At 36.7% G+C, this 23,479-nt stretch overlaps 1 protein-coding gene across 6 annotated transcripts in view; it reads right to left on the bottom strand.

Moving 5' to 3' along the window:
• si:dkey-288a3.2 overlaps positions 1-23,479 on the bottom strand; it is an 83,963-nt gene that overhangs the window by 39,130 nt on the left and 21,354 nt on the right. For 3 of the 6 annotated variants that reach the window (XR_012393320.1, XM_073928376.1, XM_073928378.1), the window contains exons 7-10: positions 22,756-22,911; positions 22,522-22,634; positions 15,474-15,615; positions 15,177-15,343 (exon numbers count right to left, since the gene is read on the bottom strand). Coding sequence is in view for 2 of the 6 variants with exons in the window: in XM_073928376.1 (XP_073784477.1) it covers positions 15,177-15,343; positions 15,474-15,615; positions 22,522-22,634; positions 22,756-22,911 (578 nt within the window). In the remaining 4 variants the exon portion in view is untranslated. Of the gene's footprint in view, positions 1-15,176; positions 15,344-15,473; positions 15,616-22,521; positions 22,635-22,755; positions 23,014-23,479 lie in introns of all 6 variants that reach the window. The other 3 variants (XR_012393322.1, XR_012393321.1, XR_012393323.1) reach the window with 1 other exon arrangement.

Raw genomic sequence — 23,479 nt, 5'->3', positions numbered from 1 at the left:
AAATCATGTAAACTTGATTTAATTTCCCCATTTAAGATACAAACGGCATTTTTGTGAGAGGTACCATTTTAAATATATAGTTTATAGTTCATAACTCATTTTAGATACAAAACTGTACCCAAAAGGATTTACTATAGATTTTAAAATGTAAGTTTTGCTCCCCTACAACATAGTACCTCAATGATACATTGTTTCTGGCAGTATAGTAGCATGAAAAAACATACCTTGTTAATTCTGAATCTTAGATCCAATAAAACTGATTTTTGCTAGTCTTTAGGCCCTATAAACACTACTTTAAAGTTTATTCACTGACATTCCAGAAAACGCTCAACCACTGAAACCATGTAAACAGTAAATACTGAGGTGACACCTGCACACTAAGATTACTTTCAAGGAAGACCTAATAAATCATCCATATTCATATGCAGACCATGAAACTGCAATGGTTTTCATTGAAAAGGCTGAAGCCCTCTGATAGAGGCAGTTTCATGATATTCAGATGAGCCTTCACTGCGGGTGACTCAAGGCGTTTGAGCATGGAGTTGGTGGACATGCCCAGAGGGAGATTCTGAAATTCTGATGGACTAACTCATCCAATGGGCCATTTCTAGTGGAATAGAGGGAAAATATAGCATCCAGTCCCATCAAAATATGAGCCAATGTGTTCCACGCAAAGGCTTCTGAGACAGCTCAACAAGGAGCCATAGAAGCTAGGAATCTCACACTTTGCTGTATGTTTATAGGCGAAATCTATATGGACACTTATTTATTAGCTGATAAATAAAGGATGGCTGATTATAAAATGAAGTTTCGGTCATTGTTTAATTACCATTCCATAATTTACCTCTTCGACAGAGCTCTAAAATACACAGTTCAAATAAGACCATGTCAGGACTCAAAAGTGTGGATTTTCTGACAAGCAAAGAAACTAGTTATGGCTACTGTCCAACTGCAAAAAGAATGATTAATATATTCATTCGTTTTCCTTCCGCATATTCCCATTATTTATCAGGGATTGCCACAGAGGAATGAACTGCCAACTTATCCAGCATATGCTTTACACAGCAGATGCCCTTCCTGCTGCAACCCAGTACTAGGAAACATCTATACACACTCCTTCACAGACATACACTGCAGCCAATTTAGTTTACTCAATTCACCTATAGCGAATGTCTTTAGATTGTGGGGGAAACGGGAGCACATGGAGGAAACCCATGCGAGCAGGGAGAGAGAACATACAAACTCCACACAGATACAAACTAACCCAGCTTGGACTTGAACCAGCGACCTTCTTGCTGAGAGGCGACAGTGCTAACCACTTAGCTACTGTGCTTCATTAATTAATATATGTATTTTTTTTTACTATAAATAATTTTATTTTAAAAGGTGCAAAGACAAAAGCACATTTATAAGTGTTTAAACATTTTCTGTTTTAAACAAATGGACCACAAAACCATCATAGGTCAAAAAGACGTTTTGATAAATTTATAGTTAGAAATTTACAAAATATCATCATGAAACTTAATTTTTACTTGATATCCAAATGACTTGTGGCATAAAAGAAACTCATAATTTTTGTTTCAATAATAATTCAATTTCACAACATTGTTTTGTTTGTTTTATATATTTCTGTTCGAATAAATGCATCTTTGGTAAAAATAAATAAATAAATTTATATTTATAATTTATACTGATAAAATATATTTATGTATGGATTACACAGGATTCGATCATATATACGTCATCTTTAGTAATATAACACATCTATAGTTATGTATAGTATCACCATTTTCTTGACACACCGAAACAGCAACGCATGCGGCGAGACATCACTTTAATTGCCTGCAAAGTAGAACACTAGCTATGTTTCCATGAAATGCAAATTAACTTTATGTGCAAAACTGGATCATCGCATTAAACAGTTAAGACATGCAAATAAAGCAGCATTTCCATCCATCGAGTCAAAGCGAACAAAATTGTCACTTACTGAATATCTAAAAATACTAAAAATCAACATTAAAAATTTGTTTGCTGCAGTAGGAGAAGCTGCGTGAATCTTTTCTTTATTTAATAAATGACTTGTGCCTCAGAAGGCAACCCTGACATGCAGTGAAATGATTAAGGCATTTCAGAATGATCAAAACAACATTTCAGATGTTTTACAGAGTGCTCAGCCTCCTGGTGTATCCATTCGCACACATTTTTATCATCACATGATCTCCTATGACAAAATCATATGACCTTTTTTGATGCGCATACTGGAATTTGTTCAGTAAAAGTGTTTCCATTGCAGTTCAAGCGCATATTTTCATATTGAATAAAAATGTATCCTAATCAGTTATGCGTTTTTTATGCACATTTTCAAAATTGATGCACATCTTGCAGTTTATGTAAATCGTTTTTATGCACATATCCAACATGCGCATAAAAATAGGTGGATAGAAACGTAGCTATTAAAACAGCTTGAAGTGGAAAGCGCGAGAGTATGTCTGCAGTCTGGAGGTATTATAAAGTTGATGATGATAACATTCCCATAGCAAATTGAGATATGTAAACTTGAGATTTTTAAGAGATATTTTAAGTTGGGCGCTATTTGTTTTTATATTGGATTTTTTAATATATTTACTGTTGTACTCAAGTTCAAAAGTGAAGAATTTATGTTAATTATTACTTGATTGTTCAAGCTACCACAAAGAAGTGCTCTGTTTGTTAACAGAGTTGTTGAATGTTATAAAAATAAATTGACTTAAATAAAAATAAGGAACATCCTGGATCTGTGTCTTTGCTCTTCTTTTTATGTGTTATAGAAGAATCCGGTATGGGTAGATACTCAAAATCAAATGACTCGGACTCATACTCAAGGGCAAAAAAACCTTAATTGGGACATCCCAACTTTCAAAATTATTGCAATAGATAAACAAACTGAATGCACCATATCAATAAACGTACAATTTTCAGCAACTTTTTAAATATTTCAAATACAAGTTACTTCAAAAACATTTAAAAACTCGACATGATGTGTGTTGGTTCTCTATCGCCTTCGCAAACACCAGCACTGCAACCTCTAAACAGACCTTTGCATCTTGTCAGTTTGTTTTTCATATGCTCTACCCATAATCCTGCACCCCTCCCCCCTTTTCACCCTCAAATGGAAAAGAGGATGAAAAAACAACAACAACACAACAACAACCTCTACTTCCTGTGAAACTGTTGGTCGCACCTCTGACTGCACTGACGGGGGAGAGTAAAGCCATTAAAATGACACGGAGACAGATCGTGTGTGACACTTCAAAGGGTCTGGAAAAAGCTGGAAAACTGAGCAGCGCAACCTCCTCATCCACCCTCCGGCGGGGAAGAGAGGAAGAAAAAAAAAAAACAAAGCCGACAAGCACGCGCCGCATGGTCAACACAAGCACCCAGAGACTCCTGCGCTCTCCTCTCGGCCTCCCCCCAGACCCAAACACAGACTCGTCCCCCGCGACTACACGTCCAATGATTACACTATTCCCGCTCGCGCGCTCAGAGGGGCTAATTAATGCTTTAATATGCAAATGAGTGCCACAGTAAATTACACAGCTGGCAAATATGCCTGTTTTGCCCCCAAAACTACATCAGGAAATGAGCAAGACTGCGTGTGGATTGTGAATGCAAAGAGACAGAAGGTTTATTTCGACACCGTGAAGATAATTTCAACTCAAAGTTTTGCACAGGGGTACAAGTTTATCAAGAGTCTGTATGCCAGATCTGAAGATGTTTTAAGAGAGGGTTTAATCTTAGGCGTCGTTTACACTAATATATTTTAGTTTTAAAACGCGTAAGTTTTGTTACGATTACCAAAGTTTTTGAGCGCCAGAATTGCCAGAGTTTTCGAGTGCCGAAAATGGAACGTTTTGAAAACACTGAAGAGGCCATTTTCATTCTAAAACGCTGCTGCTCCGTATTAGCGTGGATGGGGGAAAACGGAGACATCTGAAAATGGTGGCATGGCTGCAGACATTCACCTATATGATTGGGGTTTTTTCCTCAATATTAGGTGACACAGTTAAGTCTTGCATTCTCTCCTTGTAAGTTTAAACTTTGCAAATTTGATATGGAAAACAACTACCGAGGACACGTGGGGTAACTCTTTAAAAAGAAACGTGTACTGTAATACCTCATTCAAATCACCCTGGCTCTGTTGTTTCACTTTTTTTTGTTTCACCAACTAGCGTTTCGGAAGTGTTAATGCAGACCAACAGAGACAGCGCGCAGAAGTATAAATGCACAGCCACGCACGTTGCATGCGCCATGGGTTATGCCGGTCACCTGACGCAGAAGTATAAATCAGGCTTAACTCACGGCGCATGCAACGCACGTGGCTGTGCATTTATACTTCTGCGCGCTGTCTCTGTCTGTCTACATTAACACTTCCGAAACGCTAGTTGGCAGTGAGGTGTAAATGTTCCTCTGTGTCGAGTTTCTTCGCTGCTTCTTTGTTTTTCCTGAACACTTCCGGGATGTACAAGTGGCTCAAACTCGCTCATTTTGAGGCAGGAACTGGCGGACGTGCAACAACTTTAACTATGAGGTAAACACACAAAAAAACTTTCCATCCGGAGCTCCTTCACGGGACTCCACACTTGTAAACAATCGCTCGCGCAATTCGCGTGGCTCTCGGTCCCGCCCAGACTCCAGCTACCAAGCCGACCAATCACAGAGCTTACGCTACGCGTCGTTGTGACGTGTAGTTACATTTTTTGAGAGGTGCACGTCAGTGACGGCCACGGCCACGGCAAAGGGCTATAACCTAGCAACATAGTCCAAATGCTCAACCAATAAATACCTAAATAAAGAGTCCAAGGAAACATTGTCAAGTGTAGTTATGAAGATTCAAAGTTACATACAACAGAACATGATTTTCACACAACAGTGCAACATGTTTGTGCTTCATAACCTTATACTTGTTCTCAAATTAAATATGGTGTCTACTAAGCATATAATGTCTAGGCATACTGACTTCTGGAGGATCTTGGTGACAAGTGTTATTTTTTCCATGACAGTGAGAGCAGATGCAAAAGAAACAGAGAGATGTGAGAGTGTGATTTGGTTTAGCTTTGATAAACATATGACACTTGACTGCCTTTATATGCCTGTCGTTTTCATGCCCTCTAACCATGTGAAGTTGATGGGAGATGATTCTGTGAAAGTATCACTAAAATATGGAGCATGTTGCTCACAAACTGCAGTTCTCTAATTAAAGTCTGAGGCCACAAAGAACTTATAAAGAAGGTATTTTTATGCAGTCGCTGGGTCTGGAAGGCAATGCCTCCCCGTAAAAGCAGAAACAAACATAAAGCACTTGCAACACATTGCAGGTTTGTCCATAATATAAATTACAATTATTATCTTATAATCTTATATAGGAGCAGAAGAAAATGATGAGGTGAGTATTTTCTACACACACTCTACTTTTGCTGTCCTGTGAAGGCACATATGGTATATTTCGTCTATATTAGTTAAATTACTAATTAACAAAAAATTGGGGAAATTGATCATTTTACATGGAACACAGCAAGCTGATGCCAAACAAATAGTACCAATGAAACTCAACTGTTTTGTTGCCTCACTTCGACTTAAGTCTGGTTCCATCTGGACTAATTCCATTTTAATTAAATTCATCTTTATTTCTCTTACGATATTACAATGTAGATTGTGTCAAAGCAGCTTAACATAGAAGCTCAAGTAAATTGAAACTGCTGAAGTCAGGTTTTCACAGATGAAGTTTAGTTTACTTGTTTTGTAAATTCTCACTGCTAAAAGGCAAAAAAAAAAATCAAAAAGCTGCCCTTAAACAAACCAAATGAACCAATGGACCGTTGCTGATTGATGGACGGACGAAGCCCTACAGCCGACCATTGGTTTGGTGTGTCCCAGCCCATATGTATGCATCAGCATACCCCCCTTCCCCCCTCCTTTTCCCTAATTTAGAGATCCTGTAATAATTTGTAAATAAATTGATATTTAATTACCTGCCTCAACTATTTTAATTGTTAACATTTGTTGTTCAATTGTTTAATTGTACCGTTTTCAACATTTTTGTCTTTTTGCCAATGGCTTGAGTCAATTTACCAGCAAGAAAGAAAGAAAGAAAGAAAGAAAGAAAGAAAGAAAGAAAGAAAGAAAGAAAGAAAGAAAGAGCAGTACAGTACCAAATTTTGCTGTCATGTAGATTATTCACAAAATAATACAACACAGGCTCATTCTAAAAAACTTAACCCAATATACATTTCTGGAGATCGCGAATTATGTAGCCAGAAGTACGAATGGCTGCATCTAATCTTTAAAACAAATGCTAAGAGGCGGTATGACACCGTTCCTTTTCTCGTTTACCAGTTGACATACCATATGAATGGCTTTTCCGATGTTACCAATTTGTCTTGTAGCTTGACACGTACATTAGTGAACTTGAGATGCAGAGTGGAGTTGACCATGATCACAGGGTTCGAGTCTGGTGAAGAACGGTTCCAGAAAGCAGGAAAGACAAAAACACAAGCTAAAAAAAAATAAAGAAGTAAATAACAAGGTGGGAATGTGGTCAAATCTGAAAACTAAGCTAAAATTAGGGGGCTTTTCTTTTTCTGGATTGCTTTTTTAAAACACTGCGGTTGGGTTGAGGGAAGGGGGTGGACGGGTCAATCTGTGCTTTTTAACATACTATTGGTTGGGTTTAGAGAAGGGTGAGGGGATCGGTCGGTTGGTCAGTCAAAAAGTCAGTCAGTCGACAGCTGCCTCTGATGGATTTATGTGAGAACAGCATGCGCGAATAGCACTCCAGAGACAAATTTGAAATCTGAAAAAGCATACATAGCATTCTCTGGTGGACAAAAACTGCAAAAAAAAAAAAAAAAAAAAAAAAAAACGTACCTCCAGGGACATATTTTGCTCTCTCCAGAAATGCATATAGCAGTACATTATCAGAATGAGCCTGGGTTGAAATAATAACATTTTGGTATTGGTGGTTTACAAGGACTCTCCATTGGTGTAATGTACTTTAAACTGTAAAAAACACTTATATGGCCCTACCTCACCTCTGTCCCTACCCCTAAACCTCCCATTTCTATTTTTGAATGTCAAAATGAAACAGATTTATTAAACATATATATTTATTAAAATAATATTTTTTTCACCAAACATATTTAGAAAAAGAAAGATAATACAATCAAGTTTAAGCTAAATATCGCAAAAATAAATACAACCTACAAAATTTCAACTAAATTTTTCTATTTTTTTTCTTGATTTTTCTTTTTCCTTTTTAAATTTGTATTCAATATTTTTCTATAAAGTAAATTTGGGTGTACTAGTTTTTGGATCGTTATCATAAGTTATTTTGTTAGATTAGCTCCAGCCAGATTATGCTTCAGTACTGACTATTTTAATGTTTATACATAAATATAATATTGTATAGCTTCCTATTAAAAATTTGAATTTAAAAGATAGATTTGCGAGGGGTGTACTTATGTATGCTGTACTGAGTGTGTGTGTGTGTGTTTGTGTGTGTGTGTGTGTGTGTGTGTGTGTGTGTGTGTGTGTGTGTGTGTGTGTGTGTGTGTGTGTGTGTGTAAACTCATCATACGCAGCTCATCAGATCTCCCAAGAGCAGGACCTGTTCTCTGTGTGCTCACTCACTCAACTCTAGCCATCATAGAGTCACACACCATGACAGACCACAAACACTACTCAACTCTTAGTTCCTCTCGGAGTCTCTCCCACAAGACCACCAGCCCCTCCGCAGCCCTACCTGCATCTCTAATGATCCTTAATGAGAGACACAACAGCCGCAACCTGACTCTGACATGCACAGCAATGGTTACTTTCTACAAACAGCAAAGATAAATCCTTTGATGTCACTGCTTACATTATTGTGTTTAATGGATTGTCCAACCAAAAATAAAAAAAGAGTTTTCAATCATACGTTCAATTAAAGTCAGGTCTCCAGTGTTGAACCCCATTTACTTGCTTTGTGTGGAGTGTGGACAAAAACTGTTGTTTAAGATACTTTCTATCTCTTCCGTTGTAAGGATTAGTACCTTGTAGAATATACTCATATTAAAATAACATTTTTTTATAATCTGAAATTTGTTGGCATATTTAAAGTGACTTAATGCAATTAGAGTCAAGCACACACACGTTTAGGTTGCTACCAATTGAGATAAATATGAGCATGAAAAGTGTTTCCCATAGCTATATTTAGTGGTTTGAATAAATGACTTCAGGCCTGATGTTTATAATAAAGGTTAATAATGAACACAGCTATTATTTGTCTGATTTAAACTCAATTTTTCATTATTTTTCACGTTTACTTATATTTAATGCAATAAGAGAAAGGAGATGGTAAGTAAATTCAGGTTTATAATAAATGTTACATGATTTCAATAATTAGGATTTAAATAGTTGTAGCCGAAGTCAAAATTATTTGCCATCCTTTTTTGTCTTTTTACAATATTTTCCAAGTGTTCTTTAACGGAGAGAAGATATTACGGAGACGATTTTCTTTCAGGTCCCAAACCTTTCAAATCTTAAAAAAAAATGGCAAAGTCGAAATAGCACTATGGTGCAAAGTGTCTTTATTTACAGTGCTCAGTAGATAAAATCCTCCAAAAATAATAACCAGCAAGTCAGAACAAAAAAAAATATTTACAAGACAAGTAGCACTTGGCAAACGTATTCTTTCTACAAATAAAGAAATCCGATAAATCTGATTGGTGAGAGAAGATGATAGTTTTAATACCTAATTTCTTATGAATAATTTATTTTGTCTTTGCTTTTGTTTATTTACAAGATAATAGTATTCAGGTCAAAGTTCAATTTAAAGCCTTTAAAGTTAACTAGGCTTTAAAGTTAAAGCTAAATAAGCCATTAGGTGAACTAAGCTGGATAGGTTACAGTAATTATGCAAGTTATTAGATAACAGTACATTGTTCTGTAGCCAATTAGGGAAAAATTTCTTATAATATTGACCTTAAAAAAACTAAAATAAACAATAAGAAAATATGCAATAAAATGCCTTTGCTTTCACAGGTTTTAACAAATTATTATTATATAATTTTATTATTTATGTCATACTAAAAGAGTAAGCAAAGCTGCATTATAGCTTGAGCAACAAGCTCTGAATAACAAAGCAGTTTTAAATAGACATAAACTGTTTAGACTGGTATTGAGAATGACATACTTGACATTGCTCAAGATTCTGGTTAAAGTGTATGTAGCATTTGAAAGGCTTTAAATCAACACTTGTCACAAATCATGTTATATCCAGTGTTGGAGAGTAACTAGTTACATGTAATATAATTTAATTACAAAACAAAAGTAACAGTAATTTGTTACAGTTAAAAAAAGTGATATTTACTGATCGTGGATCAATAAGTGACAGCACCGACATTCACAGAGCTGTTAGACGGTGTCTAGCTGATGAAAGTAAATCCATATGATGGCGAGAAAGACGTTTTCTTCTTCTTCCTGTTTTTCAGTGGTCGACAACAAACTTTTTAATGCATTACTGCCACCTCTCGCTCTGGTCGGTGACGTCGCCAACCAATTAGGCTAAAATGAGAAATTTGTTTGATGGAAAGATGACTGAGGGAGAAGAGGTCTATATATATAGTTTACTGTAGTAAAGGCTAAAGTATACTATGGTAATTACTATTAGTACTCTAGTGTTACTAATGATACTAAATTATGTAGGGTGATTCATTAATGAAGAGTTGTAAATATATATACAATATAATGCTTATTCCTAAATATTTCCCTTTAATATAAAGTAACATATTATTTTAAATGTGGGTTTCATTGGATTTGTAGTTTTTGCTGTTATATACAATAATTTGTTTCTGTTTGGTACAGCATATTATTAACAGTACATAACTGAACTAAACAATCATGCCTCATATGTCTCATTGACAGTTTTATTGATCACAAAGATATGACTTACTCGCTTAGATGTATTTTTTATTGTAAGTGCCACAAAAATCACCCTGCACAAATAACTAAAATTTAGATTTTGTAACAACTGTGAACATATTTTTGTTGTAAGCTCTGGTTTTATGGAGGCTGTACTTTAAAATTAAATTAATACAATTTTAATTCAAGTGATAAAAGTTTTTGAAATTCTAACAGGTTACAGGGTAACAGAGAGCCACTGTAAGGTCACACCTGCTTGGTATAAACACTTTAAAATGGTTCAGTGGAAAATATCAATTAGAAACTCAAAAAGTAATCAAAAAGTAATCCAATGTAATCAGTTACTTTATTTTATAAAGTAATCGAAAAGGGACACTACTTAATACATTTTAAATAGGATAATTCATGATCTGTAATCTACTACATTTCCAAAGTAACCTCCCTAACATATCATAACAAATATCTCCTTTGTACAATATCTTGCACAATACTGTTCTGTAAAAGTACTTGCATAGTGTGTAAAGTATGTATGCATAGTTGCTAGTTACTGCTGTAGATTACATCTCCGGTATGTTAGTTATGTATAGGTTTAAAATAGCTCTCATGTTCAGTGTTGTGTTTATATTTATAATTATGCTTATTTATGAAGCACGGTGGTCCTGCAAGACACTACATTCTATTTCGTTCTATGTCCACACATGTGGTGGAATGAAAATAAAGCTAAACCTGACTTGACTTAAGCACAAAAACCCATACATGTCATGGGGATGGTTTGGGTGTGCTTCATGCAAACGAGTATACTTAAGCGTGTGGTTTTTATTTAGAATACTCCAAACTCATTATTATTAAAATGAGTTGAGATCAAATTCATGTGAATATACATCCAATCTGAATTAGACAGACTTTTGGTGAGAGGTGTTTTGGTGTGTGCAAATATTAGTGCAAAGAACTATTAGTACAAAGAAATCTTAATACTCCAACATAAGATTAAAAATAACAAAATAAGACTAAGAAGGGAAACCCTTTCATTTGTTCTTATAGTAGTTTGCATACAGTGTATATCTGAGAATAACCCAGCTCAGTTTCTTTAAGAAAGGTTGGAACTTCTTACAAAACTCATGGCTGTGTTTGCTGACTATAACTAAAAGAACTAACTAAGCACCTTACTAAAGTGATGGAAACAGTCTCAAAATCCTGAGCTTCCTTATAGCGCTACAGCGAATATCTGAGATCAGCAAATAAATAATGAATAATTAACAGCAAACAGGGCAATGATCAAAAAGAGCTGGGCTTCAGCAGACACGACAAATCAGATGTAGTAAACAAAGACCCAAGGACCTACATTCTCTCTACCACCTTCCTCTGGTTTAAATATGCGCATGTAAAATCATGCCACGCACACACACATTCGCATGCACTTTTCTTTTGAAGAATGAAATTTTCGCTTTTCTCAGTCCCAGGGAATTTCACGAAACTGAATCAGAACACTTGATCTGACCACCCGCTGATTTCTGATGGAAAGATTTGCTTTTTAATACAATCGTCAGTCGTTCTGCCACGTTGTGCCTGGCCCAGACAAATCCCAGCAGTGTGTCTTCTTGTACTGCCACAGTGAAATGTCTCATTCTCCATCGGTTAAATACCACCCTGCTGTAATCTATCACGGTGGAAATGTTAATAACATCGTCCTCTGTTTCAGCTCAGCTTAAATATGACACATTTATACACGTTTAGGACAGATGGTGTGTTTTCAGGCCGTTTATCGATGAAAATATATTAAAGGTGTAACTGATTGACGGGCTAAAAACATCAGAATCCAAACAAATGACGTGTGTGTGTGTGTGTGTGTGTGTGTGTGTGTGTGTATATATACATATAAAGAAAACAAGCTCTGTTTGCAGGCTTCAGAGTCTGTTTTAAAGAGAGCATTCTGTCCTCTCACAATTTTAATTAATGCTTTAATATGCAAATAAGATCGAGGAGATAAATTCATGACAAACAGATGGCAAGTGAACTTTTTCTGTTCTGGCATGTTCTTAAGTTGCGGTATCATTTTTTCAGGGCTTTTGCAACGATGTGTGAAGCAGCAGCTCTGAGAGATCAGCAACAACTCACAGCTTTGCCCAACTTAGTGAAAACTTCTGTCTTTTTAATTGAAACAGCAAAACTATTATGTTTTCTTTATTGTAAAAAATACACATTTAGTGTGTGAGACTAATGATTTATATCACTAGACCTGAGCAGATAATGCTGTAGCTCATAAATCCTTTCTGGAAAATACAGAAAATTTAATTGAGCTATTTTTGGGAGTCTTCAGCCAACATGTAACAAGAAACGAAAATGTCAATACACAGTTGAATTGTGTAATATATATATATATATATATATATATATATATATATATATATATATATATATATATATATATATATATATATTTTATATATATATATATATATATATATATATATATATATATATATATATATATATATATATATATATATATATATATATTAAGGGTGTCACGATCCTCCAAATCCTCGATTCGATTACATTTTCGATTCTAAAGGCATGATTCGATTAGATTTTCGATTATGAATAATTAATTAATTAATGACCAATTAATTATTTGTAGCCTACCGTTTAAACCACCTGACCTGAATGGTCTTTGTTTTACCCATAAACAAATCATACAGTAAATGAATAAAGGCAAGTTACACACATAATTACCACCTGTCAATCACTTTTTTCTGCGGGGCTCGTGAATAGGCAGTGATCTGTGTTGTTATAATGGCGTCGGTAAAAAAGACGCACAACCAACAGGAACCAGCCAACAGTATCTGAGGTGTTCGCTAAAATGACTAAAGGCTGATTTATACTTCTGCGTCAAACACCGGCGTATGCTACGGCGCTGACGCATAGCCCTTCGCCGTGGCCATCGCCGTCACTGACGTGCACCTCTCAAAAAATGTAACTACACGTCGCAACAACGCGTAGCGCAAGCTCTGTGATTGGTCGGCTTGGTAGCGATGACGGGTCGGGGCAGGACCGAGAGCCGCGCGAATGGCGCGAACCCAATGTAGCAATTGTTTACAAGTGTGGAGTCCCGTGAAGGAGCTGTGGATGGAAAGTTTTGTTTTGTGTTTACCTCATATTTAAAGTTGCTGCACGTCCGCCGGTTCCTGCCTCAAAATGAGCGAGTTTGAGCCACTTGTACATCCCGGAAGTGTTCAGGAAAAACAAAAAAGCAGCGAAGAAACTCGACACAGAGGAACATTTACACCTCACTGCCAACTAGCGTTTCGGAAGTGTTAATGTAGACCAACAGAGACAGCGCGCAGAAGTATAAATGCACAGCCACGCGCGTTGCCTGCGCCGTGGGTTACGCCGGTCACTTGACGCAGAAGTATAAATCCGGCTTAAGTACAAGTGAGTGAAAGATTGAAGCAGTCCTCTGACTGCCTGGACCTGCTGTCTCGAGCGCATGGCTGCGAGTGCGTCTGTGTCTGTGTGGTCACGTAATGTGCATTTTCAGAGGCAGAGAGGAAGGAGGGCTGCTCAGAAACGCTACACGCCACTGTGAATGTCAATTCGTTGTCGTTCTAAAATGCCATTTAAAAACAAAGACAGTGTAAACAGGGCCTGAGTGTGTACTTTTCGCGAGCAGATTTGCAACGGGGGCGGGCGGAGGATCGCGATGCCGGTGTTGTCTATTGGACGAACCGTACGTAATACGTACATAGCAAAGCTTGCAAAACTGTGTTTTTTTTGTCGACAACACGAACGTTGTCAACATAACTCACTGGAAATCCAAAATGCTTACACACCGGTGACTTCATTGAAACAGGAGAGGGTTTAAGTTCTGTCGACGGGTCTCCTGCTTCTGCAGTTTAACAAGCACTTCAACAGGCCTGTTTTTTTCCCGCTTGGCAAGCCAAGCTGACGTGACATGGGGGCGTGGCAGCATCGACGATTCTATTTTTTGATTCGATAATCGAAATAGAGCATAAAATTCGATCGATTTTGATTAAATATCGAAATCGTGACACCCCTAATATATATATATATATATATATATATATATATATATATATATATATATATATATTAATATTTATTTATTTATTTATTTATTTAACAGCCACTGTATATATCTAATAAAGCCACTTTATTAGGTACACCTGTCCAACTGCTCGTTACCACAAATTTCCAATCATAAATCTCATGACAGCAACTCAATGTATTTAGGCATGTAGACATGGTCAAAACAATCTGCTGCAGTTCAAACCGAGCAACAGAATGGGGAAAAAAGGTGATTTAAGTGAATTTGATGTTTGCATGTTTGTTGGTGCCAGACAGCAGAAGACCACACAGGGCGCCACTCCTGTCATGAAACAGAAAACTGAGACTACAATTCACACAGGGTTACCAAAATTGGACACTAGAAGATTGGAAAAACTGTGCCTGGTCTGATGAGTCTCGATTTCTGCTTCGACATTTGGATGGTAGGGTCAGAATTTGGCATCAACAAAATGAAAGCTTGGATCCATCCTGCCTTGTATCAACGGTTCAGTCTGGTGGTGGTGTATTGGTATGGTATATATTTTCTTGGCACACTTTGGGCCCATTAGTACCAATTGAGCATCGTGTCAACGCCACAGCCTACCTGAGCACTGTTGCTGACCATGTCCATCCCTTTATGACCACAGTGTACCCATCTTCTGATGGCTACTTCCAGCAGGATGACGCACCATGTCATAAAGTTCTAATCAACTCAGACTGGTTTCTTAAACATGACAATGAGTTCACTGTACTCAAATGGCCTCCATAATCACCTGATCTCAATCCAACAGAGTACCTTTGGGATGTGGTGGAATAGGAGATTGACATCATGGATGTGTAGCCGACAAATCTGCAGAAACCGCATGATGCTGTCATGTCAATATGGACCAAAAACTATGAATGATGGTTTAAGGCAGTTCTGAAGGCAAAAGGGGTCCATTCCGGTACTAGAATGTGTACCTAAGTGACCACTGAGTGTATATACAGTGCAATCCAAGGAAAGGTCCTCCAATCTACATATGCACATAATTGTTCATGACTTAAACAATACTTCAGGCCTGAGTGAGGACTACACTTTCCAAAAATGTCCTGATATTTTCTAAGTATATCCAACCATCTGTGTGCATAATTCTAAACACTGGGATGATCAGGTTGAGGTACAGTTGACAACTCACCTTCTCCTCTTTCAGGTGTTGGTCCAGATCCAGTCGGATGAGTGAACGGTTGATCTTTAGGGCCAGTGATAGAGCCATGAGGCCTCCAGCAAGCACCTGGTTCTGCCGTACATCCAAACGCTGGATCTGTGGACTCTCTGCGAGAATCTCAGCCAAAGTCACAGCACCTGGCACCATTGGTACAACACACAGACACACACGCACGCTTCATTATAAGGGGAACCAGAAATGCATTTATGAAAAAAAGGAAATTCAAGATGTGCCAAAAAGGCAGAAAAGCAATATTACAAACCCTACCCTCACAGGTTATTCCTGTGGCAGCTAGGCCAAGTTGCAATAAAGAGCGATTGATCATGAGGGACTCCTTTAACATGTGAATGCCTCTGTTCTCAAGGTTGTTTTTGCCAAGGTTTAACGTTTCAAGTGATTTTAACCGGGGCTGGGAAAAAGGGGAAAAAAAGAGAAAGAAAAAAACATGTTTAAGAACATGCACACTGATGAGCTTGTTTTTAAATCACTTTTTTCCAATTCAAAAGTGTCCCTTTTCTGTGCATTTGAGTCCAATTATGGATGGTGAATTTGTGTCACTTTGAGAGCTTTAAGTGTCAGATGCCGTGCCGTGGCAATAGATTGGCTCTCAAGAGCATATTAGCTGCGTCATTTATGAAGCACGATTAGCAGTCATATAAAGCAGGAGATAGCAGAGCACATGAGGGAAAAGCCATGTTGCATAACAGAACGTACACCATGCCAGCTCGCTACACTCATTATTCTCACTTAGTCTCCTGCTTTAAATGAAAAACCATAGACAGATGAAAAAAAACAAGTTTAGAGATCAGCTCACAGTTCATTTGCGTCACTGTTACAACATTCAAGCATGTAAACACCCCCACACACACACACACACACACATAGTTTATGCATACAGACATAACCAGTCAAAGATTCAGAGAACAAAAATGAAATGAGGAAAATGTCACTGAAATGTCATTTCAAATGTATAAAGCTTTAGAATTCAACAGAACTTTTGTAATGTATGGGTTTTTTTGTTAGGGCGGAGCATTGGTGCCTCACAAAAAGAAGGTAGCTGGTTCGAGCCTTGACTGGTTCAGTTGGGATTTCCGTGTGGAGTTTGCATGTTCTCCCCGTGTTTCCGGATTCCCCCACAGTATAAAGACACACTATAGGTGAAATGGGTGAGCTAAACTATCCTTAATGTATGTGTGTGATTGAGTGTGTATGGGTGTTTTCCAGTAATGGGTTGTGGCAGGAAGGGCATCCACTGCGTAAAATATAAGCTGGATAAATTGGCAGTTCATACCGCTGTGGCGACCCTGATTAATAAAGGGACTAAGTCGAAAAGAAAATGAATGAATGAATGAATGGGTTTTGTGTTTTCAGATGTACTGTATAAATGCCTCAATACACTAACATGAATTTAAGGGCTATCCTCATGTTTGTTTGTTTTTTCCAAATGTAACCATAGACCAAAAAACTTTTTATTTTTTATTTCAAGAGTTCACACTTAGCTGATGAATGATTATAAAGCGTGTCTGGCATGCTGTCCCGGGAGAAAGCCCTGAGCTCATAAGATCCTCGAACCCAGGTCTCCCTTCCATTTGCAAGGCGAGAAGGGAGTTTGAGCTCAGGTAGATCAGCTAATGAACTGAAAGGGATTGCTCTTAAGAGATAAGTACTTACTAGGTTCACGTATATGGTGCCGATTTTGATTTGGTCAATTAACTTAAATTGCATGTTGCTGAACGGTGGGAGAAAACTGGGGAATCTGGGGGAAACCCACATGAGCACAAGGAAAACGTATAAACAGAAATGCCGGCTGGCTTGGTAAGGACAAGAACCAATGACGTTCTTGCTGTGAGGCAAGAGTGCTAACCACTGGGCCACTGTGCCACCCATCTGGCAAAAGAGGAGAAGTATGGGGGAAAGGGGGGATTCTTCAAAACGAAAATGGCTGTGATCTTAGGGTACTTATAGTATTTAACTTATAGTGGCTTAGGAATCATCTGATAGGTGAATCATAAATTAAATAATGAGGGACCAGCCGCAAGCAATCATAAGCATGTGATCCTCTTCACTTAGGATAAACACTTCACTTAACTTTAAAAAAACACTTCACTTAACTTCACTTATTTTTGGCAAATTTCTACTGTAAAGATATAAAAACAAATTATTTTATTGGTAATGTGCATTGCTAGGAACTTAATTTGAGTAACTTTAAATGTGACCTTTTCAGTGTTTTTATTTTATCTCCCAAAGATTACAGGTGTTAATAGTTAAATAAACTATTAAATAGTTAATAGTTAGACCAAATATTGGCCTTTTCCTAACAACTATTCAATAATAGCTTATTTACTTGGCTTTTATGTGATGTATAAATCACAACTTCAAACAATGTAATTAAAATTAAACCAAAAATAAATCAGTTTTGCAGTCCACGACCACAAATTTTTATAATTTTCTTTTTTTCTGTGGAACATTATTTGTAATAAATTATCGCAAGTATTTTATGTAAATTCTATATATTTTGAGAATTGATAAAATCAATCAATAAATTAATTACAGTACTATATATATATATATATATATATATATATATATATATATATATATATATATATAAATAAATATATATATATATATATATATATATATATATATATATATATATATATATATATATATATATATATATATATATATATATATATATATTTTCGATTGGCTGAAGATCGGTATCGGCCTGATCTCATAAATCGATCGCAGGTGTTTGTTTGAGTTTACAAGCAGAGGAAGAGGCACGTGCTCACGCGGGTTTTTTTTTTTTACATTAGCAGCTACAACACATGTTAAATGATGTATGGGGGCATAAGTGATTGCTGTGCTCACGTCACAGCAGCTAAAATATAAACAGATGTGGAGCAACTTCTGTTTACAGTCTATTGGTGCAACTCAGGTGAGTGACAGTCTTTTTGTTGCAGCCATTGTATACTCAGCTGCTGTAATGCAAGCGGAGCGATCGCCCCTATCTTTGGGAAATACCCCAGAAATCATGGCGACGAGAGTGAAAGAGCAAGAGAACAAATCAGTGGATATCTTAACCATTACAATTGTTAGGTAAAATGAATAGAACAGTAAAGATGTTGCGTAAGATATTTAATAATATAACTATTTAATTTACTTATTGCAATAAACAGTACTTTATAGGCATTTTTCCTTTAGTAAACAAGTAATTTATATAATTTATAGATGTGTATTTTAACTTCTTGTGCATCAAATATGCACTTTAAACTTCTTAACATTGAGACATGCTGAGTTTCCAGATTGCATTGTTTGTCATTTTTATTAAAATTTTTAAAAAATCTGTTTTATCTATTATTTTCTATAATACTGCTTCCGGCCATGACATTTACACTACGTGTGTTTAAGGGATAATATGTAACTTAATATCATACTTGAAGGGGAAATTTGCTTCATGCATTCACTGCTTGAAGCCTCAGATTTGGTACTCGATATCACCATGACAAGGAATCTGTACTTGGGACCGGCTACAAAAATCCTAATCGGAGCATCCCTAATATACATAAATAAATAATGGTACAAAAAGAAAAATAATTATTATGAATAAAATATATATATATATTATTATATATAATATTATTATATATTTTATATATATATATATATATATATATATATATATATATATATATATATATATATATATATATATATATATATATATATATATATTATTTTTTATTTAGTTTTTTTTTGTTTTTTTTTATTAATACAAAAAATAATAAATAAAAAAAAGTCCTATTATCTTAACCACTTCAAGCATTGTTAACACTGCAAGTTAACTGAAGTAATGTCCTTCAAACAGCCTACAGTTGACAACTTGAGTCGTCTGATTTCCAATTGGTCAGACAAGAATCCACTGAAAAAAGTGGATAACATTGTGATTTAATTATGTTCCGCTGACATCAGAGAGTTCTACGTCTGCCCAAATAACCCATTTATTCGCTCGCTCTCTTCTTCTGCCTTTAAAGAAACCCCAGGAAAAAAAAGAAAGAAAGGTTAATAACAACCCTTCCTGTGTCATATTCGACACGACCAGCCATTGGACTAATTATATTCATTATGGCCGCATGGATGTCTACTTATCCTTCTTAATGACAGACCACATGAAAAAGCCCTCTAAACACATATCTATTATTTAATCAAACTGTTCCCATTTGGTACAGGCAAAATGGAATGAGCAGCCTTTATTTTTGGCCTGAATGAATTCTCTGTGAGCACGCCAAAGGCCGAGAGAAGAGAAAGCAGGCCTTTAATTTGTAGCTTTTGATTTGAATCGCCATTCAGATGACAGAAAGGTACAGTTTATTCTGACAATCAGAGCTGCTGAAGAGGAATAGATATTATTAAGGATTAGAGATGAGCTTTCCAGTGAGGATGAGACAAGCCGTTTCCTTTTGTTCTCTTCTCTTTTCTCTCTGTGTGTCAAACTCTGCCGTAGACCACACAAAAAAGAGAGATATATCCAGTAGCTGTCGTGTTGACAGTTTGGGTACTTCCTCTCCAAAGCCAAGCAGGGGCCACATGCAGTGTCACTGTTCGTCTTTAATCAAAGCCGCGCTCGCATAAAATAGGGATGAATAAATAGAACAGATAAATGAAAATCTTTGTATTTTGCTATTATATGCAACCTGCAGTTTTTTTCTATACAAGAATAAACCCAATCAAAAATAAAAGCCTCCTAGAATGCATAAGGTGGCATTTTATGTGTCAATAAAAATAAAGGGAATTAGGACTGTGCCTCTCAATTATTTGAAAACCATATGATGCCAATTTTTTTAAAGGAAAAACTCAAATATAACAGTTATTTTATTTATAGTTATTTTAGTTATTTCTGTTTGTTAATCGTTCTTTCAGTTCAGACCTTGTTTATGAATCAGATGATCCAGTAGATAAAGTCAGTGTGAACGAATCACACTTGAAAGTTATCAGTCAACAGGAACTTACATTTCTGTCTCTTAAACAGTATATGTATAATGCAAATCAACGACTTAAGCGCTGGCAATTATTTGTGCAAAACTACAATCTGTAAATTCGTCATTAAAAGAGATCTGAGAATGTCCTCGCCATCGCCTTTTCTAGAGTGTTAGGATAAATTGCTAAATGACATGAAATATACATTTATTTATTTACATTCTCAAATGATATACGTTTGTTCTTAAATGTGAGGGTTATACAGTCATACGTTATACAGTTTGAGGACTGTTGTTTCTGTTTTCTTGGTTTTGTTATTCACGCGGGCTGGCTGTGTTGGACATCAATCTTTCGGGATATGGAATTTGAAAACATTTAAACTCCTTTGTGAACTGGAGTGTTAACGCTGTATGTGTGTATTTTTCTGGATGAAAGAAACGGAATGGGAAGCTCTGTCACGTGATATACATGGCGCACACGCAGCAATCTTTTAGTTAAACACACTAGGTTACGCATTTGTGCTGCACTTGTTCAGTAAGTTTTGCTTTGGAAGGAGAGAGTAGATAAGATACAACGTCTCGGACGTTGAAGGTTTATTTTTTTATTTATTTTTATTTTACAGGTATAGGGGAAGAGTAAATGGGTTAGATTCAGTAGTTGATTTTTGTTTTAGTCTTTTCTTTTGTTTGCCACGGTCCCATTCCCTTTGTCCTCCTTACGTCCCTTCTGTTAAAAAGTAATGGAAGGGACGTAACATTCAAAAAAGGCTATCATTATGCTTTAGAAGATATTTGATATAGCACACCATAGACTTCTTTTTGTTTGATATTGGGCCCAAAAATTAAATCTCTGTCATTATTTACTCACCCATTACTTGTTTCAAACCTTTTTTAGTTTCTTTATTGTGTTGAACAGAAAAGAAGGTATTTTTAAAAATGTTGGAAACCTGTAACTATTGACTTGCTGGGGGTAGGGGGTGGGGGTCACCTTTAATGGACAGGATAGTGGAGATTACAGACAGGAAAGTGGTGGGAGCAGAGAGAGGGGAAGGATCATCAAAGGACCTCAAACTGGGACTCAAACTTGGGTCGCCGTAAACGCCTCAGTGTTAAGGCTGATTTATACAAAATGAGTGAGTGAGTGTGAGCCACTTGTATATTAAGGAAGCGTTCAGAAAATAAACAAACACTAGCGAAGAAACTCAACACAGAGAAACAAGAACACCTACTACCAGCTAACGTTTCTAAAGTGTTATTGCAGAGCTGATCTTTTGACACAGAAGTATAAACCAGGCTTTATGTGTCAAATTATAAGTATTTATAAGTACTACAATACTACTATAAGTACTTTTATTATAAGTAGACTGTTAGGTTGGGTTAGGGTTGGGGTTAGTGTAAGCTGATATGTACCTTATAGTGAGTGAAATTAAAGGAGCAGTAACAACAGATATTAAGCAGACAGTCTACTAATACTCAAATGGACCATCAAAATAAAGTGTTACCAAATCTTCTTATGTGATAAATAGAGGAAAGGTGCTTTTAACGGTATGGAACCACTCGTAGATGAGTAAACGGAGAGTAAATTTCAATATTTGGGTGAACTTGCCCTTTAAGCTTATAAGCTCTTTAATTTTGCATGGTTCTTCTGTGTTACTCCGAACAACATGCAAGTGTGTAAATGATAACAGAGATTTTGGAGAACCTTTTCCTTTAAATAAAGCATAATGTCAATTTTTTTGTTGAATTACCTGATCCAGTTTACAAAGCCAGTGTAAATAAATCACACTGGTTTGGCTCACAAATCCACTTGCAGTGAAATTATCATTGAATTAGAAATGAAGATGAACTTAACATCTGTCTGTAAGCCACAAAAAGCTACTGCATTGCTTCAGAAGACGTCTAATATATAAAAAGAAATCGTACAAACTACTCTTATGTTGCTGTTTTATTGCTTTTTTTGTCTTTTTAGAAGCTTAAAATCTCATGTGTTTTTTTTTTTCATTTAGCAACTACACAGAAAAGCTTTGATTTAGTATTTATTTCTTTCTGTCCTTTTTTATTCCAAAGTCAGGATCAAAGTTTGAACCAACGTGAGAGCATTCAAAGATGAGGGAACTATCATTTTAGGGGGAACCTTTTCCTTTAAATAAAACGCTGTGTGAAAAGCAGTTGTGAAAAGCGTTTCAGCAAATTACTGATGCACAATCTCCCAGATGTGTTACTTTTTTAACTTCCTCTGCTTTTTTTAATCGCACGTCGCGCGCCTAGAAGTGCTGTTATAATGATTAAAATTGCACATATCTCTATTATCTTGCCGGAGAGAAAAATCTCACCAGAACGTTCTGTAGATGGCTCATGCCAAGATGAGTGATGTGATTGTTGCTCAGTATCAGCGTTCTCAAACCGGTCTTCTGAAAGCTCAAAGCATCGCAAATCTCCTCCAAACCTGTGGAACAAAGAGAGATGACTACACAAGAGCTGAAACAAATTGTGCGTTTTAACCACAAAAACCTATTCAAGCGTGCTATTGGCAGCGCACAATACGTCCTCAAACGAAATGGGTGTACCTGAGTCAGATGTGGCATTGTTGCTTAGGTCCAAGGTTTTAAGAGTGTTGTTGAATTTGAGCAGGTCGGCAACTTGCATGGAGTCCTGATAGCCGTTGAGGTTGTTTTCAGAGAGGTAAAGCTCCTGCAAAGCCACGTTCCTTTTCAGAGCACCGACTAGGGCAAGAATTGAGAAAAATCTTCAATAAGCATTGTCCTTTGTCCTTGTCCGAGATATGTGTGCCCAGTGCAACAACAAAAGATGTCATGTAAGACAATCTGGAGGGACAAAAAAAAAAAGAAGAAGAAGAACGGATTTCTATGAATGCAGAGTGCAGCTCTTCCAAACCACAACAAAGGCTCATTGAAAACTTGAGGTTGTGCAGGACTAACTCCATTATCGTTTTTATTTACATCGCTGTGATTATCACGGCCATCATTTTAATCGTCAACATCATTTCGTCTCCCTTTTAGGGCCAGAGAGGCTTTCATGGGCTTTTTGTCTGTGGACTCGCAGAGCAGTCTGTCCAAATCAATGCGGCAGATTTGATCAGACCCTTTCGGTTGCATGCGGAATGCCAACATCGTCATCATACACAGTAGGAACCAAATAGGGGGATCGTTGAATTGATCGGAGGGACTCCACTGTGCGAGTCAGCGAGTCCCGCAATCAGGGCCCCACCGATCGATAGCAATGATCAGAAGCTGGGCGTCCCGCTGGGAAGAATGAGGGGGGCGGTCGAGT

Source organism: Danio rerio, chromosome 17 (genome assembly GCF_049306965.1).
Source record: "Danio rerio strain Tuebingen ecotype United States chromosome 17, GRCz12tu, whole genome shotgun sequence".
Taxonomy (NCBI): Eukaryota; Metazoa; Chordata; class Actinopteri; order Cypriniformes; family Danionidae; genus Danio; species Danio rerio.
The sequence above is the reverse complement of the archived record's forward strand: the minus strand, read 5'-3'. Positions and strand labels throughout refer to the sequence as shown.